The 20,417-nt window shown below is 27.7% G+C and overlaps 1 protein-coding gene and 2 pseudogenes across 3 annotated transcripts in view; 2 read left to right on the top strand and 1 right to left on the bottom strand.

Moving 5' to 3' along the window:
* LOC149878438 (dynein axonemal heavy chain 8-like) overlaps positions 1-20,417 on the top strand; it is a 67,674-nt gene that overhangs the window by 38,368 nt on the left and 8,889 nt on the right. For all 3 annotated transcript variants that reach the window (XM_090072470.1, XM_090072471.1, XM_090072472.1), the window contains 17 exons: positions 2,124-2,277; positions 2,434-2,598; positions 2,865-3,091; positions 5,101-5,323; positions 5,828-5,929; positions 6,034-6,108; positions 6,238-6,405; positions 6,487-6,615; positions 6,693-6,779; positions 6,927-7,064; positions 7,207-7,334; positions 7,777-7,945; positions 13,973-14,128; positions 14,248-14,403; positions 14,490-14,579; positions 18,732-18,824; positions 19,070-19,174. In XM_090072470.1, the coding sequence (XP_089928596.1) occupies positions 2,124-2,277; positions 2,434-2,598; positions 2,865-3,091; positions 5,101-5,323; positions 5,828-5,929; positions 6,034-6,108; positions 6,238-6,405; positions 6,487-6,615; positions 6,693-6,779; positions 6,927-7,064; positions 7,207-7,334; positions 7,777-7,945; positions 13,973-14,128; positions 14,248-14,403; positions 14,490-14,579; positions 18,732-18,824; positions 19,070-19,174 (2,365 nt within the window). The remainder of the gene's footprint in view (positions 1-2,123; positions 2,278-2,433; positions 2,599-2,864; positions 3,092-5,100; positions 5,324-5,827; positions 5,930-6,033; positions 6,109-6,237; positions 6,406-6,486; positions 6,616-6,692; positions 6,780-6,926; positions 7,065-7,206; positions 7,335-7,776; positions 7,946-13,972; positions 14,129-14,247; positions 14,404-14,489; positions 14,580-18,731; positions 18,825-19,069; positions 19,175-20,417) is intronic.
* LOC149878440 (uncharacterized) lies at positions 12,362-12,998 on the top strand (annotated as a pseudogene).
* Positions 15,477-17,514, bottom strand: LOC149878439 (uncharacterized; annotated as a pseudogene).

Here is a 20,417-nt window from a genome sequence, read left to right as displayed (position 1 = left end):
GTTCACTGTTTTGAAATTAAATGATAAAAATCTTCAACATTGTTAAAAATAGTCTTAATGGTTTAAACCTGATAGTTGAAGTAATTCTTTTAATGGCCAAGCTGTATTATAAATATTTTTTGAAGTTTTTGAGTACATGGAATAATAAATTTGTTCTTAAATTGGCTTGATAAACCATCTGTTAAAACTCTTAACTAAAAAACAGACTTTGAATCAATTTATCAAGATTTACTAATGATGTTTCTTTATCAAGAGTAGTTGAATTACCAACATTTGCATGGCAGTATTTTGTATTTTGAAACCATGTCACAGAAGTAAAAATAGTTACTTGCTTTTGATTCCAGTGAGCATTTCAAACCTTACCTTAAGAAAAACATTTTTTGTGTGATCCATTTGTAACAATGCTACTCCGCTCACCTATTTTGTGCTATTTTTGTCAGATTCTAAACTTTTGTGCTGTTGCTTTTTAATAAAACTACAAGTTAAAAAACAAGGCGTCAATAAGTACAGATGACCATACAAGTGCACCACTTCATGTGCTTTAAACTATTTGGTTCATCCTTTCATTGTCATCTTGCCGCTGTTTCCACTCAATAATATTACTAAGTATCTTTATCACACTGCAATTTATACTTTTTTTCAAACTACGTTCTTCATGCTGACACTCACTAAATCAACATGCTGAATCATTTAGGTATTAAAAGCAAGAGTTTATAAATTTGTTTTAATTAACAGGTATATTTTCACTGCAATCAAAGATCTTTTTTAATTCAAAAATAACATTTTGATAATAAATTCATAAGCATAAATTGACTGGTATTTGTTGACTAAGGAGAACATTTGTGCTTTAAACTTTCAAATTTACTTCTACCAATTATATTATTATCATTTTCTGCTATAGACGAGGCACAAGTCTCCTTTATGCTCATGTACATATCTTTTTTGAAAATGCTCTCTTTTTATATTATTTCTTATAGCAATTCTAATTATTTTGATGTTTTAATTTTTTGGGGCATAATCAGTTTTTAGTTAAAACAATTATATTAATTTTAATTTAAACTATGTTTAAAGAACTTAAGTTATTGTTCTCAAATCATTCTATATGTGAAGCCATGTCTAGTGAACAACTAAAATCAATAATTTCAACAAAAGTTATTCAGTGTTGAATTTTACAATAATTAAGAGAGGCTGTGGAAATATTTTACTGCTCTATCTGCAATGTGAAAATGTCTTGTGGATCAGACTATCCAAAGCTTCAATCAATTAGTGGAGATTAATCTCATTTAAGAATTTGCCACTTATAGCTTACTCAAAAAAATCTTTTAACAGGAAAAGGTTTATTCACAGCTGCCAGCAGTCCTGAAATTATTCCAACTTCAGATTAGCTTGAGTCTCTTTCAAGTAAAAAAAAAAAAAACAATACGTTTATTTGACTTCAGATCAAAGTAGCAGAGGAATTAAATATTAAAACAGTTCAAAAGTTAACTCAAATTCAGAGAAAGGTCTAAATAATCATAGGTCTATGCTTGAAATTATTGTTTTTAATTTACAGGCTTGGTCAATCATATGCCAACATACAGTTTTTAAACCAAACTTCAACAATAGAAGTTAAAAATACTTCATGCTTGGGCTCAAAAAAAATGTCCCAACATGGTAGAATTCAACTTGTTACATGCTTGAAAGAAACCAGTACTTGAAGCCTGCAGTTGCTGCGAGACTTTTCAACCTTTCTTCCAGTGACATTGAATTCTCTGTAAATCTTGTATTGAGACATTGTGGGATAGATCCCTTGTATGACAGTTTCTATCAGAGCAAAATTGAAGTAATTTAGATTCATTATTCTAAAAAATCTTCCTCCAAAAATGAAAACCAATTCCGGCTTTAAATGTTTTTATAAACTAAGAGTTTGTGTTGAGCAAAACAAACAAATTAATTTTATTTAGCCTCCTTTTGATGGTTCCATTACTTTTATAATACATCTTGCTATCCAGATACTTAGGCTATTCTTCTGCTCTATTATTCTGCTCTAGCACTAATGCTATTTATTGACCCATCTAAAATACACTTCATAAGATTATTGAAGATGAAGTGAATACTATTAAATTTCCTACGTAAATATTTAGATCTTATAACCAAACAAATCTGATGGATGATTTGAAAATATTATATCGAGTTGCTGGTGGTCAAGGGAAAGGAATAACATTCTTGTTTACAGATAATGAAATTAAGAGTGAAGGGTTCCTTGAATATATCAATAATGTCCTATCATCTGGGGAAGTAAGTTTTCCATTCATCAATTGAAATATTTTGTACAAATATATAAGGCATTTTTATTGTAATTCATATTATTTTTAGTTATAATAATATTTTTCATTAGTTAGCTTATAGGAAAATTTTAAAAGATGTTTTAACAATAATTGTTAATTTACTTAGGTATCAAATTTATTTGCAAAAGATGAACTTGATGAAATCACAAATAACTTGATTTCTGTCATGAAGAAGGAGTGTCCTCGAGTGCCTCCAACACAAGATAATCTCTACCAATATTTTATCTCTAGAGCAAAAAATAATCTTCATGTGGTTCTTTGTTTTTCGCCTGTAAATTTTTAAAATTTCACTATTACTACTTCTGTTAAAAAAAATCTTTATTTTTTAAATTGAAAAAAAATCTAAAAACCTAATATTTGTAGCTGAAGGTTTTTACCTTGCTGTCTTATAAACATTCTTTTTTTACCACAGTTTTTTAAATTTATATTATATGATTAACTTATTTCATTTTTTACAATTTTTTATTTTAATGTCTTTAAATGGTAATAGTATATCACTACCACCTGTTTATCTTATTTGTTGAGATATGTCTATAGGTTGGTGACAAGTTTCGTTCTCGTGCCTTAAAGTTTCCTGGCTTAATCAGTGGGTGCACAATGGATTGGTTTAGTAGATGGCCTAAAGATGCTTTAACAGCAGTTGCAGACTATTTCTTGTCTAAATTTGATATTGAATGTACTACTGAAATAAAAAGGGCTGTTGTTGAAACCATGGGTGTCATTCATGATGGAGTAGCTCAATCCTGTAATGATTATTTTGAAAGGTAAATTGTTAGAAGAATTTGTTAATCTTCAAAATGAGGTTTTTTCTTTAACAAGAAATGCACATTTCTTGTTAAAGAAAAAAAAAATTTTTCACACAAAAAATAGTCTGAAAAAAACAACAAAAGTATTTTTTCATTTTTTACAATTGAATTGTAATCTAAATGTTTTTTCCATTAAACATATCATACTTTTTCAATATAATAATTATAATGATATATATCTCCAATTGTTTTCCAAATATGGTAGACAGATATGATATTCTAAGATGGTTTAAACTATCTATTATTATCAACTGTGCCTTAAAGACTATGCTGCAATTACCTCTGTTGATGGCTTGTGTAAAATCAGTCAATGTGTAGACCATGTTCATACCAGGATTATACCATGTCACCATTGGGTTGCCTGTGGGTTCTTTTTAGACCATTGTTTATAAATAATGCAGTGTGAGACCTGATCTAATGCAGTGAAGTTACTACTCTGTTTCTCCTCAGACTCTACTGATAGGATATCTGGGATTATATTAGCTATGGATAATTTGATGAATAAATGCGTTAGAATGTAAACTGTGGAAGCCTAAAAACTTGGTGGAAATGTGTAGTTTTTCAAAATTGTTAAAATTTGCTAATGGAATTTTGAGTTCACCACAAAACAAAGATTGTTGTCAATCTGCTAGGTTCAGCTGAAAATTTGTTGGAAAGGTGACTAAAATTTCAGAAAAATTTTAGTCACCTTTCCAACAAATTTTCAGCTGAACCTAGCAGATTGACAACAGAGCTGCAAAACTAGTATTTTTTGTGCACAATTTAACCATATTGTAACCATAAATTGTACCAAATTTTGAATTTGCATTTCATTTGAAGCAATTCTGATTTTCTATACAATGTTGAAAGCAGATTTTTTTTTCAAATTGTAACTACAAATTATAATGAAAAAAGTTGGTAAAAATTTAAGAAAAAGGAAGTTCAAAATGAAAATTTGTTTAATTTTAAGTTTTATCATATTTCAAAATAAAATTAGAATCAATGCATCATAAAATATAGGGGAATAATTTATGATGCATTGATTCTAATTTTATTTTGAAATATGATGAAACTTAAAATTTAAAAATACATTTAATTGATAAAAACATAAAATAACAATATAAAAACTTAAATAAATCATTTTTTTTTTGAAAAAAAAAAAATGTTGTTTACAACCCTAGACAGATATAATAAAGATCTGCAGAAAAATGATTAGTCAATCATCATACAGGCTTTTACAAATTACAAATGAAAAACTAAAAATGAACAGGCAGCCAGTATTAACTGGCGATTCCTGTAAAATGGGCTACATTATCTTTTGTTTGTCTTGTCTTAAGTGAAAAGTAAACATATTTTATGTAAAAAGGAAGAATAGAGCTACAACAAATTGCAATTAAGAACAACATATTGAAACAGGTTTTAGAAGGTGGGTTATAGCAAAATATACAGCAGTATAACTTTGCACTTTTCTCTGGTGGTATTCTGGTTGATTTCCATTTTATTATTATTTTATTTAAAATATAAAATACTAGAAGTTTGCATACTTCTTTTATTCCTTAACATTATCCCAAATGTATTTTTTCAAGTTTTTTCTTTCTATTGGTATCCCATAAGTTGAGTTTTTTCTATTGAAGAAAAAAAGTTTGTTAAAATGTTTGAGTTACACAACTGATTTTAGATAAGATGGTGTAAAAATTTTATTTCCAAACAAACAAACAATCTTTTTTTTTCTGAGAATATTTATTCTGAATCTATTCTACAAACCCTAAAATTTTTATTGTTAAATATGATTTTAATTAATTAAGCTTTAAATTTCTCTTACTAGAGTTCATCATTTAACAATACTCTATTGGTGAATATATCTCTATTGCAAATATATCCCTATTGTTGTATTAATGTAGAGGTTATGTGAATTAAGCCAAAAGTTTAATAGTATCTTCTTTTCTCATAAGACAATAAAAAGAAGACTTTTGAATTTAATTTTCTAGGTTTCGCAGACAAACCTATGTTACACCTAAGTCCTATTTATCTTTTATTGATGGCTATAAGAACATTTACATGGAGAAAAAGAATGTAATTGGTGATCTAGCTGGTAGAATGAAGACGGGTCTTAATAAACTCATTGAAGCTACTGAATCAGTTGCAAAGTTAGCGAAAGAATTGGTTGTCAAAGAAAAAGGCTTAATTATTGCTTCTGCAAAAGCTGACAAGGTAATAACAATAAATCTAATGATGTTCAGATTTACCTTGTAAATGATTAATTTAAAACTATAAAGTTAGTAGCTGGAATTCCTGGTGTAATGCGCTGATTTTTCCAGCTATTACATATAAAACTTTACTATATTAATCAAAAATGCATTTTTAGCTAAGTGGTCATATTTTTGGGAACTAAGCTACTATGTGGTAATCTAACTTTTTCACAACAAACACATTGATAAATCACAATAATCTCCCCCAAAAAAATGAGAGTTTGAGGGAACTGAAACTAGGTTCCAGCCATAAGCACCTTGAAAAAGAAGTTTGGGATGGTCCAAACCTGGCCTAAAATTTTCCCTGGGAGAAATTAGAACTATGTGTAAAATTTGATGAGGAATGGATCAAAACTATGGATTTGTATAGCGCACATATACAAACATAGTTATCTTTATATATAAGATGTCTTGAAAAATTTCTTCATGATTAAATTATGTTTTATAATATTAATTTATAAACTAGGTTTTAAAAGAAGTGACAGTAAAAGCACAAATTGCTGAAAAAATCAAAGCAGATGTGCAGAAAGTAAAAGACAAAGCCCAAGCAATTGTGGAAGATATAAATGTAATTTTTTAAGTTAGCGTGTGCTACTACTTATATTTATATACATCTGAAACTACATGCAATAGAAGGGATGTTTTATTAGTTTTGTTTCTGATTTCTTTTAGGTTGATAAAACATTTGCAATGGTAAAGTTAGAAGCTGCAGCTCCAGCTTTAACAGAAGCAGAAAATGCACTACAGGTTTTGTTATTCTACATTTTTGGCATTGGTTAAATGTTTGCAATTTGAATTAAAATCTGTGCCTAATGGTTGGAGCCCAAGTTATAAAACATTTGTTTTATTCTATTGCATTTGGGAGTTTTTTTTTAGACAATAAAGCCAACACACATATCAACTGTGCGTAAACTTGCAAAACCACCGCATCTTATAATGAGAATAATGGATGCAGTTTTATTGCTTTTTCGACGACCGCTTATAAGTGTAATTCCTGATCCTAATTTTCCTTGCCCTACACCTTCTTGGACAGAATCACTTAAGGTGATTGGCTTCATTTCACTTTATTATGGACAAACTTTTTAGACAAAGTTCACATATAAAGTTGCTTTTTATATTTTGTAGCTAATGAGTTCAGCAACATTTTTGCAAGGTCTTGTTCAATTTGATAAAGATACAATCACTGAAGAAATAGTTGAGCTTCTTGAACCATATCTAAATATGGCTGACTATACTTTTGATGGTGCTAAAAAAGTAATCTATACAAATAGTTAGTAAATCTGTTGTAATTTAGTTTCATTCTTGAATCATGGTTTTTCTTCTTTGTATAGAGTTGTAGTGATGTAGCTGGTTTGCTTCAGTGGACCAAAGCAATGTCTTTTTTTTATGGGGTTAATAAGGAAGTTTTACCATTAAAGGTATCTTTTTTGTAATATTTTAATGTATTACTATTTTTTAGGAATACTTGCATTCATTAGTAAAATTATTCCTTTGAATCTGAAATCATGTTGTATGTGACATATTCCTATCTGTTAAAAGTTGTTCTTAACAAAACTTTCCTTTAGGCAAATTTGATTGTACAAGAGGCAAAGTTAAAAGTTGCCCAAGGAGATTTGGATGAAGCTCAAGGTGTGTTAAACAAAAAGCAAGCTGAGCTTGATGAAGTACAATCAATGTATGATGCTGCAATGAATGAAAAACAGGTAAATAGTATTGTAGAGGTTTTTAAAAGCTGTCAGTAAAGTAAATTGTTAAGCAATTTTATTCTTTAGCTTCTAAGCCATTTCTGAAATACAAAACATTTCAGTGATTTTTATGGTTTTTTTTATTTAAAAAATTATTTAGGAGTTGCTTGATGATGCTATTGGATGTAAAAAAAAAATGGAAGCAGCATCAGCATTAATTGATGGATTAGGTGGAGAACGTGTTCGATGGATACAGCAAAGTAAAGAGTTTCAAGAAGCTATTGGAAGGTTTATATATTTATAAGTAATCTCTTTATCTTTTATAGAAAAAGAATTTAAAATTTAATGTAGATTAGCACTAGATAGTTTTGATTTTTAAAAGTACTGCATTGTGAGGTGACTTTTTAACTAAATTGAGGATAAAAAACTCACATAGTACAAAAATATTTATCTAGATGAACTCATTTTAATTAGTTTGCATTCAAAAATTAATTTTGATAAATATTTTCCTCATACTACTAAATATTATCATACTAAAATCACTCACAAACAAAAATTGTTGATAAATTAAATTTTGAATTATACATACCTAAAATAAGAGTTCAATTTGGCAAGTAAAATAGTAATGGGTATCTTTATAAAAAAATTGAAATGTTTTAAGTGGGTTTTTAATTTTGGTTTATGATAAGAAGTCAATCACATTGTTAATATTTCTTTTACTTGCTTTTAGGTTGGTTGGTGATGTTCTTTTAGCTACTGGATTTTTATCATATTCAGGCCCTTTCAATCAAGTTTTTAGAACTCATTTAAGTGATAAGTGGCAATCAGAAATGAAAAAAAGAAAAATACCATATACAGAAAATATCAACTTGTCTAGCATGTTGGTGGATAATGCCACCGTAAGTACTGTATACAAGACCTACTTACTCAGTTTTAGTCAACATAAAAACATTAAAAAAAAGTAATGGCTAGTGTTTTTTTAGAAAATAGATAGCTTATTTTCCTAAGAAAATGCTTCATCATGATAATATGGCATGAATGTGTAGTAACAGTAAAAAAAAGCTTTGAAAATTTATGTAAAATGGCATGCAAAAGTTTCTAGTCAGGGACATTTCATTTTCTAATTTATATTTAAAAAAAAGCTTATAATTTATAGTCATCATAAGATTTTAGCATGAGATATAGGAAACAAAATAATATGACAAGAATATTATTTATGGTTATAAATGTATTTATTATTATAATTGTTATACTTGTGTGTGCAAAAGTTTCTGGCTACTTTGTACTACAAGAAATATTATTAGTCCACATGTTCTATAATAGACTTGAATTACATTTTTATGTTAACATTTTATAGCTATACCCTTTGCAGTAATAACAGCCAAACAGCATAAAGGCATTAACTTGGTTAACCTAATAATGCAATCAGGTAGAATTTTTTTCCATTCTTCCTTCAATAATTTGAATATCTATGCTCTTAGACTTTATGATCTAGGATTTCCCATGAGCCTTCTTAGTGATTGAGATGGTTACCTTCAAACTCTCACATTTGAAGCAGAAAACTGCTGTTTTAACAACTTGTATCTGTGTTTGGGTCATTTTTTGTGCCAAAAGGATGTAGTGCAAATACTATTATTTCTAAAAAGATTAATCTGTGACAAACTTTAATTAGGCTTCTTTTTTGTTTTCTTCTAATTATTGGTTTTTTAATACCTTTACAACAAAATATCCTAAATTATCTAGTCTTCATGTAACAGTACTATGATTTGCATTAGCTAAGTATTCACCTTTTAATTTGCGTGCTAGTTTGGCAATTTTTTAAATCACATCCACAAAAGGATTTTCAATAATATTGTTTACAGTAAAATTACCTATCAATAATAGTAAACCGATTTCAGGAGATTTTCTTTTCTTTGAAAATTTTATTACTTTATCACAAATTTAAGTTTATGTATACTGAGGCATTTTTATACTGTCACAACCTATTATATAAACATCCAACATGCTATAATTTGTAAATGCTTCTTTGCTTGTCCTACTGCATTAATGTATATTATGTGGCTAGAAATATTTGCATAAGTAAATATATTAATTATAATAATGAATATATTCACAAACATAATTAATATTCTTTTAATATATATATATTTTCCTACATCTCATACAAACATCTCATCATGATTATAAATCATTAGTCTTTTTTAAAACGAACTATGGTAAGATATGTCACCAGAAACTTTTGCATGTCACTGTATATTATTCTAAATTTTCTTACCATCTAATATTAACTCTGCACTATAAAGTAAGTAGAATTTAAAAATTAAAAAGTGCCTAATGTTGAAAAGACCACAATTAAATGTGTATACTCATTATGACCACAATTAAATGCGTATACTCATTATATATACTATATAAAGTATGAAGCATTTATTATATTATAAGTAATAAATCTTATATTCTATGTAGTACTTTGTTAATTATTTTATCTTTTATTTAAAAGTAAAATTATCATTTTAAGAGGAAAATGTTCAAAGTTATTTTGTTTAAATTAACTTGGGGTATATTTGATATAAATTTAGTTCCTATATTTTAATGAAGAAAAATGAAATATATATAAAAACAAGTCGTTGAAATTTAATTTTATTTGAAAGTTTTAAGTCTTATAATTTTGATTCTTTTAATGATTAGTATATAAATAAATAATAGATATATTTTGTGGTATACAAGTAAAAGTTAGTTATTTACCAGAACATTAGTTAAAGTAACTCAATTTTTTCTTTCAGCCATCTAAAACTCATAAAAACTGTTCTCAACATTAGGAATTGCATTAACTAACTCTGCAGACGAAATAGCTAATGTGGTTGTTTGCTAAATATTTTCTCCATTGGATTAATTGAAAACTGGCCAAGCTTGCTATTCTTGTGTTGTCATTAAGAACTTTGTTAAATCTTCCAAATCTCTACACCACAAACTTGTCTTTTGTAAACTTAACTATCCTATGTGTCTATGTCCTATATCCTTTATTTAGTGATCTTTTATTAACCATATTTCTAATATTTATTTTTATCAACCATATTGTCAATATTTATAACAATAGTTGTAATACTAACAGTTGATATTAAAACTATTGTTCTAATCTTGTAACTGAGAAGTTTCATGTGGACCTTTTACATTTTTTACAGTAAAAACAGACAAATGTTTATATTTAAGTTAATTGTACCATCGTCATGAATGTGTTTTCAAAGCATTTAAAATTTCACCACAATAAAACTTTAAACAAGCCTCAACACATTGTTTTCAACTGACTGTGGAACAAGTCTGGCTCCAAGACTAAACTCCCCTTTTTACATTCATAAATCACACCACTTTACAACTTTAACCAGACTATCAACAGGAAATTTGAATTGCTAGCTTTTTAGTTAGTCATGAACTTTACCAAGTGAGCATAATTATTCACATAATCAGATTACTAGTTGTACATCAAAGTGAAGTTTAATTACAGTTTTTGAAAAACTTTGGATTGTCTTTATTGTTATCACAAATAATTTGCTATTTTGTTTTCACTATTTACTTTTAACGATTTGCAATTTTTGCTCGTATTAAAAATCAGAATCAATCATTTTCAGAATCAACCAAGCATAGAAAATGTGTCAAAGCAACAACCATGTTTAGACAACATTTTTACAATTCATTGTATACCATGTTGGTACCCTTCAAATAATAACTTATATGATTTTAAAAATTAAGGTGCAGCAGATTTGTTTACAAACACATTTTTTTTATCATCCATGCATTTCAAACAGAATTTGAAGTTGCATTAGCTAAGAAAGCTATGTTTTTCTATAATTTTTTTTTAAAAAGAGTTTTAGAAAATTCTTTATCTTGTTTTAAAAAATATATATACAGTACAATATACATAGAGTAAAATTCAAGGCTCCTTAATTTGAAATCCTCCATAATTCAATTAAATGTAAAGTCACCATGATATGAGCTTAAGAAACTCTTACGTTTAATTTTCAGTAAATAAAATTTTGATAATTCAAAAAACCTCCATAATTCAAATGGATTTATTAGACCCATTGATAAGATTTTCTCTTTTTAAATCGAACTTTTTAAATTTCTGACCTGTAAAAAACTTGTTAACCATTGGGTTCTTTTTTCAAATTTCAAGTGAAATTTCAAATTTGAGTTTTTGAAAAATAATTAGCATGATTTATTTTCTTATTTTTAAAAAAATCATGGCATCAAACAGATTGCATGAAGAAAACAATTTAAAGCAAAAATCGAAGCTCCACTAGAATTGGTGAAAATGAAAAACAAATAAAGTGGTTTTGAAAATCTTTAATAGTCCACCAAACACTTTTTCAACCTGGAAAAAGAATAAAGATAAAATATTTGATATTTTTTGTCAAGGAGAATTGGCTAAATGGGTAAAAGTTGAAAAGTATTATCATATCAACAAAGCTGTACTAAAATGGTTCTAACAAATGAGACCTGATAATGTTCCAATTAGTGGTTTGCTAGTAAAAACAAAAGCTATACATTTTTTGCAAGAGTCAACCTTCGGATGAATAGCTAGATAAATTTAAGGAAAAGTAAATCAGTTTTTTATTTTACTTTATCCAACTTTTATGATTAATGACTTATATGATTATTTTACAGCTTTTTTTATATACAGTATATGATTATTCTACAACTTTTCCTTTCATTGCTTTAAGATAATGAAATAAGTATTTTCCAGAATTAGAAATTTGAGAAACTTGTAAAGACATTGAAGTTACACTTAAATGTATGTACAAGTTATGTCAAAGAAATTATAAATGATTTTTTGTGGGTATGGTAAATCTTTCAAAACCATTTCTGGAAAGGCAAAATTGGTTAATGACCAAATGATCGCTTGATGGCTCAAAACCACACTACTTATAATTCTCTCTCTATACCCACTTGAAATTATTTTTAATGGCAATGAATTCAGCCTTTTCTAGTAATGTTTTCCTAACAAAAGTTTACATTTAAAAAATTGAAATTGCACAGGAGGCAAGCATAGTAAGTTTTCCCTGACTGGAATGGCTGCAGTTAGTGATGTTTTAAAAGCATGAAAATTTGTTTTTGTCACTATCAGACCCAACCAAAAAGTTGGATGTTTGAAGAATTATTTGAGGAGTGAGTAAAAGAAATTGACCTAATGTTTAGTTTTCAAGAAAAGAAAATTTGCTTTAATTATAGATAATTGTTCTGCCTATCCTAACATGCAGAAATTAGATTGGGTGGAGCTTATCTTTCTTCCACTGAATTCAACTTTGATCTCCTAACCTGTAAATCAAGGAACAATCCAATCTCTTAAAGCCAAATATCACTCACTTACAGTGAAAAAGTAGATTGCTGCCTTAGAAAAAGAGAACAAGATACTTAAGTTTTTTTAATTGCTATATTATGATAACAAAAGCATATAATTCCATTCCAGACTAAACCTTTACAAATTGTTTCAAGAAATCAGGAATATTATTAGAAGCAATGGAAAAGCATGTAAATGATAATAACGATCCTTTCTGTGACTTAGATGTAGAGGAGACAGAAATAGAAAACTTAAGAGATGATCTTGAATTGTTTAAAGCAAAATTCGATGCAGATTTTAATCGTGGTTGACAAGTTAGTAGACTTAAATTTCAATGCTTGCATTGCCAACAAATCATCAGATCAGGATATAATTGCAGAAGTTTCTGGATGTGATGCTATTGAAACTGAAGAGGAATCCGATGATGATTGCATTAATGTTTCTGACAATGCTACAAAGCCAAGTTTGAATGAAGCGATGCATACTATCACTGTACTTGAGAATTGCAGTCTTTTGGAGATGATTTGACAAAGGCTCTTAAAGACATAAATTGTTATATCAACATGGATTTACAAGCTCACAAAATATAATCTACAGTTACAGATTTTTTTTTTTGAAAATGCAAAAATTTCAAACACATAATCTATATTGCATTTGGGTTAAAATTCACTATTTGTTTTTTTTTTTTTTATTTCTATTTGTTACTTTAACCAGAATATTTGAAAAAATTCAATTTTCTATAATTCAAAAATCTCTTAATTCAAACTTTTATTTTTCCATATAAAATTCGAATTAGAGAAATTGTACTGTGTTACTAAGTTAATCTAAAAATAATCTGAAAACCACGAGAAGCTTTTAAAGTTTTTCTTGCAGTTAAAAAGTATCTGGAACTTTACACAGTGTGCAAAAATTAATGGTAGATGAATTGGTCATTTTTTTCTGTGCATTGTTTAATTTTTTTTTTTGATCAAGAGTTTTAAAATTGTCAGGGATATTTTCAACCATCCTTTTTTTCTTTTGAGTTTCCGTACCTATAAATAAAGACCTTTTTAGTTTTTTAAGGTAAAATGTAAAAAAACTTTTTTTTTTTTCTTTAATACTTTTTTTTTCTTCACAATCTTTTTAATTTTTTAAATTAAAAAGATCTGTTGTAATGTTGAAATTTATAGTATTTGGTTATCATCAAAACAAATACAATACAAAATATATACTAAGAAAACATTACATCCCCTTTGACTTCTCTAAAAGACTAATTGCCTTAATACCATTGACCCTTGAATATCATTTATTAGTCAACCACACTGCCTCACTTTTTTTAGATTAAGTTTGATATTCCAAATGTAAACAGAATTTTGACCACATGTTTTCCAAAGAAATTTTATAAAACATGTTACAAGCAAAGCTCATGCTCATAAAATTTCATTTTAAGATGTTTAAATAAAAAAACAGAATTGGCCTAGAGTTTTATTTCCATTCACATGTTGACTGGGCCTGTGTTAAGGGTCACAGTTATATAGAATTACTTTCTTCAAATATATTTAAAGATTTTTTTTTTTGTTTAACATTTTTTGTTTTAAACCACATTTTACAGATTAGTGAATGGAATTTACAAGGTCTACCAAATGATGACCTTTCAATACAAAACGGTATTATTGTTACAAAAGCAACTAGATATCCTTTATTAATTGACCCTCAAACTCAAGGTAAATCATGGATTAAAAACAAAGAAAAATGTAAGGAACTCCAGGTATAATTTTTGAATTTAACTTTTCTTTCTTTTTGTTTTCTTAAGCTATCTTTTGTTAACATGTTACCTTCAATATAATCTTTTATTAGTAAATTACTTACATTATTTTCTTAATTTAGGTCTCATCTTTAAACCATAAGTACTTTCGTGTGCATCTGGAAGATTGTTTATCTCTTGGTAAGCCATTGTTATTAGAAGATATTGGAGAAGAGCTAGATCCTGCACTAGATAATGTGTTAGAAAAGAACTTTATAAAGTCAGGGAGCACATATAAGGTATGCTACATTTAAGATGTGCAATATTTAGCAATTATTTGCATTAATTAAATGCTCAAATTGTTCTGATTTGCTGCTTTTTTCAGGTAAAAGTTGGTGATAAAGAATGTGATGTGATGAATGGATTTGTTTTATATATGACAACAAAACTTGCTAATCCGCTATTTACTCCAGAGGTATTTATTGTTATATATTTATTAAATTCAAAATAAAAAATTATAATAGAATGTTATAGATAACACAAGTTAAAAGTATTAAATAAATGTATTGTACAATTATGCACAAATGAATCCACTAAATTTTTAATTTAATAAAAATTTTTATCATGGGTTATAAAATGGCTTAAAATGATATTTTTACTCAGTTTTGTGAAAAATTTGCTTAAATAAAGGTAATTGACCAACGTTTTAACAAGTTTTTAATTTAGGATTTTTTACACAATCTAATTTATTTTCTGACTTAATCCCTAACAAAAAAAAGCTTTACATTCCTCTACAGATAAAGATAACTTTCTTGTTTACTTTAAGATACTACAGTTACTAATACTGCAATGTAGGTTCCTGTAGGATATCCTTTAATTGTCTTGCATGGTAATCTTTTAGTTTCTAAACAGAAATATAAACTAGCATGTACACACAATTCACTCTGTAAAAAACTATTCAATATGAAGCTTTGATACCCTTGGTTGATAGATCTCAGCTTCTTAAAAATATTATGTCATGAATTCACGGTTTGAAATTTTGACTTTTTTGCCAACTAAATATCCCAAAATTGCCCTTTTCAGGGTTGATTCTATATATATTGAGGACTCCAAAACAATAAATTTTAAAATCCTGGATTAATATCCAAGGGAGATATTTAGCTTCGAAATTACCGAATTTTCTCACTTTTTGAAATACTTTGTTTTGGAATTGTAAAGCCTAAATTAGCTGAAATAATTTTAATATATGTTTATTTATATTGCTATAAAATAATAAATAGATAACAATAAAAAACTACACAATAAAATTATTGTTCACAAGATTTCTAAATTTAATTATCACAAATATCTTCGTTGTACCCTTTTGTGCTTCTTAGAATTTTTTGCTATTGTAATCAACAACACAATTCAACAGCTGTTTGGAATAATCTGGATGAGACATATTCCTTTTGAATCTTTGCCAATGAATTGATATTTGAATGGAGTGCCTCTGTTGCTTTCTCACTTTAAATTCCAAGGCCAATTTTATGGTGCTTTAGAAATTGTGGAACATGTTAAAAGACAGCATGAACTTTTGGTGTGACAGAAACAGTCAACTTTAAATAATTGCTCTTAAACTCTTAAATCTTTTTCTTAAAGTCTGGAGAGAAAAAGCATCCAAAACAAGAATTAACAACTTGGAGAAACAAATGTAGAACATAGCAGATGGATGATGCTTTAAATGCCTTATCAGCCCCGGTTATCTGCTTCAGAGTGTCAACTTTTTTCAGCAACTTCATGCAATCACTACTATTGAGGTGACCACCATGGTACGGCTGTAATGGAATATGTATTAAAGTCAACCATTCTTTTGTTTTTAGCAAAACTTGAACCAAGTGCTTAATAAGATGGTTAACAACTCCAAGAAGCAAATAAAGTTCCATTGGAGGAACAGCTTCTAAGATTAGCTTTTCATCTGGGAATCGAAGTATTGGTGGATGAACAGCATTCTCAAATTCTTTTGATTTCTTTAGATCAGCACCAGATAAAATAAACTTTTGATGTTGCTCTCTGATTGCTCAAAATGTTCTGAGTTGGCCACAGTTGTTCAAATTTGTCGACTCAATGTTGCACCAGCAGCAAGGATGCTTGCTACTGTGAGACTGAGTTCCACAGATAATATTTGCAAGCTTCATGTCACATGACAGAATCAGTTTGTCAATTAATTGATTAACTTGTATTAGGTCCAAAATCAGTTTGATATTGCCAAATGTTTCAGGGGTGTTTTCAGAGATTGCTACAATTAGTTGCTTTTTGACACCTGTGCTTTTAAAATTTTTACTTGAAGCCAACTTAATTGGCTTGTTAACTGGACTTTGTTGCTCTCTTTGGTGTTCAGAAATTAGACTCAAACTAGCTTTGAAAAAGAACCCTCCACCATCAAGGCCAAGTAACACAGTGTCCAAGCTCATCAAAGCTTTTGAAACTGTGATGTTTTCCTTCAGGGTTTTTAAATTGATACAATGAACAATGTCATGAACCTCATTAGAATCTGGCAATTTTACATTTGTAGCAATGAAAAAATCTTTTCGACTAGATCCTGCTGGGGCAAATTTCTGTTGAAAATTTGGCTCAAGAAGGCAAACTTGACTATTTTGGTTTAGAAAAGATCCAAGCTTTCTGATTTTATTGTTTGAAAGCCCAGTACTCTGCTGAATATCAACCATATTTTTTGTTGTCAAAGGGACTTAAAAGAGTGAACGAGCTCCAGATGTTCCTTTAGAAAGAAAACTAAATCAGTTACTTCAAATATAAATTGTATTGCTTAGAATGTACAGAATAGTAAAATAACTAAACTTTTCTTATCAGAAGAGGTTTGCCATGAGCTTGACCAAGACGAATTGTTCTGCCCAGAGATGCAATGACAGATGAAGCAACTTGTTCTGCGCCCACAGAATCTTTCAATGCAAATTGGTATAAGTTTGCACGGCGAGTTGTATCACTGCAATTGTGAGAAATTCCACGAGCAATCATAGACAAGTATTTTGTGCATCTTTTTTCAACTGACTTTATTTCCTCTTGCAAAGATTTTGATGCTAGACCCTTTTCAAATGGATGCAATCACAACACCTCCAATGGATGCAATCACAACATGTTGTATGTTTTGTTAATGGCTTCACAACAATGGAATCAAAACTGTAGAGTTGTATTGCCTTTAAGACATTAGCTCCATCACCCATTTTTTTCAGGCTGCAACGGCATGCAACACAAATTCCAAGTGGCACTCTTTCATCCTGAAAATTCACATCTGATGAAATCAAGCGATGAATCTCAGAAATGAAATGTTTTGAAATTTCTCTGCCACTTTTCTTCATATAAATAACACTCGCTGTCCTTCTGCAATCATCATTGTCTTTGAAAAATGTAGGCATTTTTATTTTTTCTAAAAATAGCTAAAAATAACAATAATTTCAATACCTATGCATAATCATTTTTATTTAGTTTGTAAGTGTAATATTTTTTAGCGTAATATAAAGAAAGAAATTCACGTTGATATTTATAACTTTTATTTACGCTTATATATTAAATATATTAAAATTAATTATATACTGTTAAACTGCTTATAGTTTCTCGTATCATGACTATCATAAGTTTAGTGCTACATCTTTTTATTTAATTTATGTGCAAATTCTTTGTGCTGAATTTGTCTCCAAGGAAATAGTTTTGCAATCAATTATGATTGTCTGAAGAGAGTGTGACAAATATTGGTCCGAAGGGAATTACTTGTGTAGCAATTACTCATGATTATTTAAAGAGAATATTCTAAATGACTGTACAAAGGGAATTGGTTGTGCCGCAATCGTAAGAGTATGGGAAAAAAACAATCTATTTTTGCTAACAGATATTTGTAAAGTATCCAAAAAAATAAAAAAATGCAAAGCTAAATATCTCCCTTGGATTTTAATCCAGAATTTTAAAATTTATTGTTTTGGAGTCCCCAACATATATAGAATCAACCCTGAAAAGGGCAATTTTGGGATATTTAGTTGGCAAAAAAGTCAAAATTTTCAAACCATGAATTAACAAGCCACCAAGTTCAGTCAATTAGTAGCTTTTGAGGGAGGGTTGATTGTGCCTCATAATTCATGAAACTTGTTGTTAATGTAAATTCAATGCCATAATAAGTTCTATGCTACTATCAAGCTCAAAATAGTTACTTTAAATATTTTATTTGTAATTTTCTATTCATATTTTTTGTTACAAGTAATTAATAAAACTTTTGTTAAACTTAAATTTTGATTATTATTGTTTTTTAAATGTCATACTAAACAAATTATTATTCTTAAAACCTAAATCAATATTCTTTATAAAATAAAAAAATTGTTTTTTTCTTTTTCTTTTTTTTTTTAAAAAGAACCTCACTCCCACCACCTTTGTGCATAGCTGTATTTTAGCATAAACTTGATATAACTTTTTAATCATTGTAATAAGTTGAGTCAGTAACCATCTTAATAAGCTTAACCTTATTTTTTATCATTACTATGGGTGTTACTAGAGTATGACATTGTTAATGAAAAATGTTTTTTAATTACTTTCACTGGAATTAAAATCTCTGATTCTTCATGATTGAGAATCCTATGGTTTTTAGGTCAGTGCACGAACAGCCATCATAGATTTTACTGTGACTATAAAAGGATTGGAAGATCAGTTACTTGGGCGGGTGATCAATACTGAAAAGCAGGTCAGCTTTATTAAAGAGACAATATCTAAAAATTTAAATACCAATTAGTAACAACTCTGCACCACAACTATTCATATATATACTTTAGATTAATACATGTATATAATTCTATACCTACATTAATCAAATGTATTATATATTAAGCATAACTTAGTTAAAAGTAAGGCTAGGACAAAAAAGTGATAAATTCTAAAATTATTCAACTTTTATTTCTATTAACACTAAAGGTTTTTATAAAAATTTAGGAGTTAGAAGCAGAGAGGGTAAAGCTAATGGTTGATGTTTCAGCAAATAAAAAAAAGATGAAAGAATTAGAAGATAATCTTTTATTTCGTCTAACTAGTACAAAGGTTAAGCTTTTTTTTTTTAAGAGTCAAAATTCTATTTTTCAAAGGATTCTACTTATGAAGATTACAGGTTTTTGTGAGTGTTGAATATAAGATTTTAAAGATATTGAATTTTATGACCTTTTCTTTCAATTTTTTTCAACTTGGTTTGTTAATGTTAGTGCAATTTGTTTAAAGATTATGAATCAATGATCACTTTCAAAATAATCACTATGCTAGTTTAAGAATGCGAATTGGTAGTTATCAGGGAATAAGTTATTGTGACATATTAAAATAACAAGTAGATTTTTACAACAAAGTTCTAAGACTTTAAAGTAAAAGCAACACTTTCACAGTTTTATTTGTAATATAAATTTCAGCAGTACATACATGCATTGCTTTTTGATTAAAACAAAAAAAATCTTGTATGTTGTTTTTGCACTATCCTCATTTCCATAATGATAACAAAATATTTGCGCAAGCTTTATTTCTTTTTATCAAATAATAGTTTTTTCCAAATATTGGCAATACTTAAGTTAAAAATTGTACTTCACAGCAAGTACAACCATATGGGACCCAAGCGGAAACTATCTGGGATGTCAAACAGGAGCTGTATGGTATTTGGTTGTGGGATCTACACAGGGGGATCTATATGGGGGAACTATATGAGCACAATTAAAAAAAAAATTTTTTTGGCTGTTTTTTTCTTTCCCCCGTATTGTTACCAGATTTTTCCTGGATGTGTTTTAAATAGATCTAGTTTATAGATTTTTTAAAAAATTTGATTATTTACAATTACATTTTTTAGATATATTTAACAAACTCTAAAAAAATGTAAATTGTAATTAATATATATAAATGTTAAACTTTTAAAGTTTATTTGTTTTGTTTTAAATAATTTAAATGACCATTTAAATTGTGCTATATGATTATTTAAATAAGTTGTAATTTGCATAATATTAATAATAGTAATAATAGTAATAATAGTAATAATAGTAATAATAATAATAGTAATAATAATAATAATAATAATAATAATAATAATAATAATAATAATAATAATAATAATAATAATAATAATAATAATAATAATAATAATAATAATAATAATAATAGTAATAATAATAATAATGATAATAATGATAGTAATAATGATGATAATAATAATAAAAATAATAATAATAATAATAATAATAATAATAATAATAATAATAATAATAATAATAATAGTAATAATAATAATAATAATAATAATAATAATAATAGT

This window comes from Hydra viridissima, unplaced genomic scaffold, assembly GCF_058129835.1.
Source record: "Hydra viridissima isolate aposymbiotic clone 2 unplaced genomic scaffold, HvirCarnegie_v1 scaffold_15, whole genome shotgun sequence".
NCBI lineage: Eukaryota > Metazoa > Cnidaria > Hydrozoa > Anthoathecata > Hydridae > Hydra > Hydra viridissima.
This window is presented reverse-complemented; position numbering and strand designations above follow the sequence as displayed.